Source organism: Odontomachus brunneus, unplaced genomic scaffold (assembly GCF_010583005.1).
Source record: "Odontomachus brunneus isolate Ranch 3 - 2012 unplaced genomic scaffold, Obru_v1 Obru_scaffold_064, whole genome shotgun sequence".
Lineage (NCBI taxonomy): Eukaryota > Metazoa > Arthropoda > Insecta > Hymenoptera > Formicidae > Odontomachus > Odontomachus brunneus.
The window spans coordinates 1,863,197-1,864,539 of record NW_022639514.1 but is presented as its reverse complement, the minus strand read 5'-3'; the positions used below and the strand labels follow the sequence as shown (position 1 = coordinate 1,864,539).

Sequence of the window (1,343 nt, the reverse complement as noted above, 5' to 3'; positions counted from 1 at the left end):
ACCGCAGTCATTTTTGTTAGTGGTTGTGACGTCACCGATGCTAACACGTTAGTTTGGTAGGACTCAAACATTCAACCAAACCCAAGAGGTTGTTTGCGTGTTTGCGTGAGGAAGGAAAATCTCACTTTAAAGTTTGGCTGGTTTGGCAAATGCAGTGATGGAAAACATAACCCTGAACCTTGATCAGCATATCCTGTGTCTGGACGATGCTGGCAATATCAAGATTTCAGAAGATCCAGAAAACCCAGGGCTTTTGATAAACTAAGTAATTATTAAAACACCATTTAATTAATAGTTTAATATTTTAAGGTTATAATCTAATGAACTATATATATTTCAGGCAATTCTGTTTTTGTCGTCCCAGACAATAGAAAAATACCCCAATTTCTGCCGCATATGCGCTTTATAGAGGAATCTTCTGATCAACTTATCAAACCACAAGTGTGCTCTGCTGATCAAGTCGACAATGTCACTGCACATGAAGAAATATGGGTGAAAAACTCAGGTAAATCTTCGGCCTGTGATACAGAGGCAGCTAATGATCTTATTACATTGGTGGGAAATGATCGTTTTAAGTCCTTATTGAAAGATAAAACCAGCATAAAGAAGAATGTTTGGGGACAAATTGCAAAAGAAATGATGACTCTGGGCTCTGATGATAATTTTGGTAATCGAGATCCTGGTACAGTTTGCTCTCAAAAGTGGAGGAACATGCAAGGAAAAACTATAACATTCATTCAGAATGGAGGGCCCAAGAGCACTGGATCAGGGAAGCTGAAGAAGCCTGCATTTTACGATGAAGTGAGAGATGTCATTAAGGATTCTGCTAAGGCGATCCCAGTTAATTGTATGGACACAATGTCAAATTTGTCTGATCAGGCCTCACCATCATCAAGAGCAAGTAGTTCTTCAGGAAATAATGACAGTGCATATCCTCAAAAATCCTGCCAAAGCAGCGTTAGGAATTCTGAAGAGCCTCTGTCTGATAACGAAGCAAAATTAGCCTTCAACAAGGAAAATGTGAACCCTTTTCTGAAAGTGCAAAGAACAACTAAGGCCAAGAAACAAAAAGTTGAGAGCAGTGCCATATTAAATTTTTTAAAACAGGATGCAGGAAAAAGAAAAGTGCAGAATGAAAATCTTATGAAGCTTCTTGCTCAAAAAATGGAACAAGGAAAAGAATCAAAAAGACAAATGTTGGAAATCCTTTCTAAACTGCTTGATAAGTAATGGAAATGACTTCTAAATCCATTGTCTTAAAGTATTTAATATATTAATATATTGAACACTTGAAGACAATGGATCTAGAAGTCATTACCATTATAGAATTCTATATTTATATT

The 1,343-nt window shown here is 36.8% G+C and overlaps 1 protein-coding gene across 1 annotated transcript; it reads left to right on the top strand.

Moving 5' to 3' along the window:
• Positions 1-258: 258 nt before the first annotated feature.
• On the top strand, positions 259-1,328 carry LOC116846442. Its single transcript, XM_032820246.1, has 2 exons — positions 259-265; positions 341-1,328. The coding sequence occupies exon 2, from the start codon at positions 397-399 to the stop codon at positions 1,228-1,230; it is 834 nt and encodes a 277-aa protein (XP_032676137.1). The 5' UTR covers positions 259-265; positions 341-396; the 3' UTR covers positions 1,231-1,328.
• Positions 1,329-1,343: the final 15 nt, after the last annotated feature.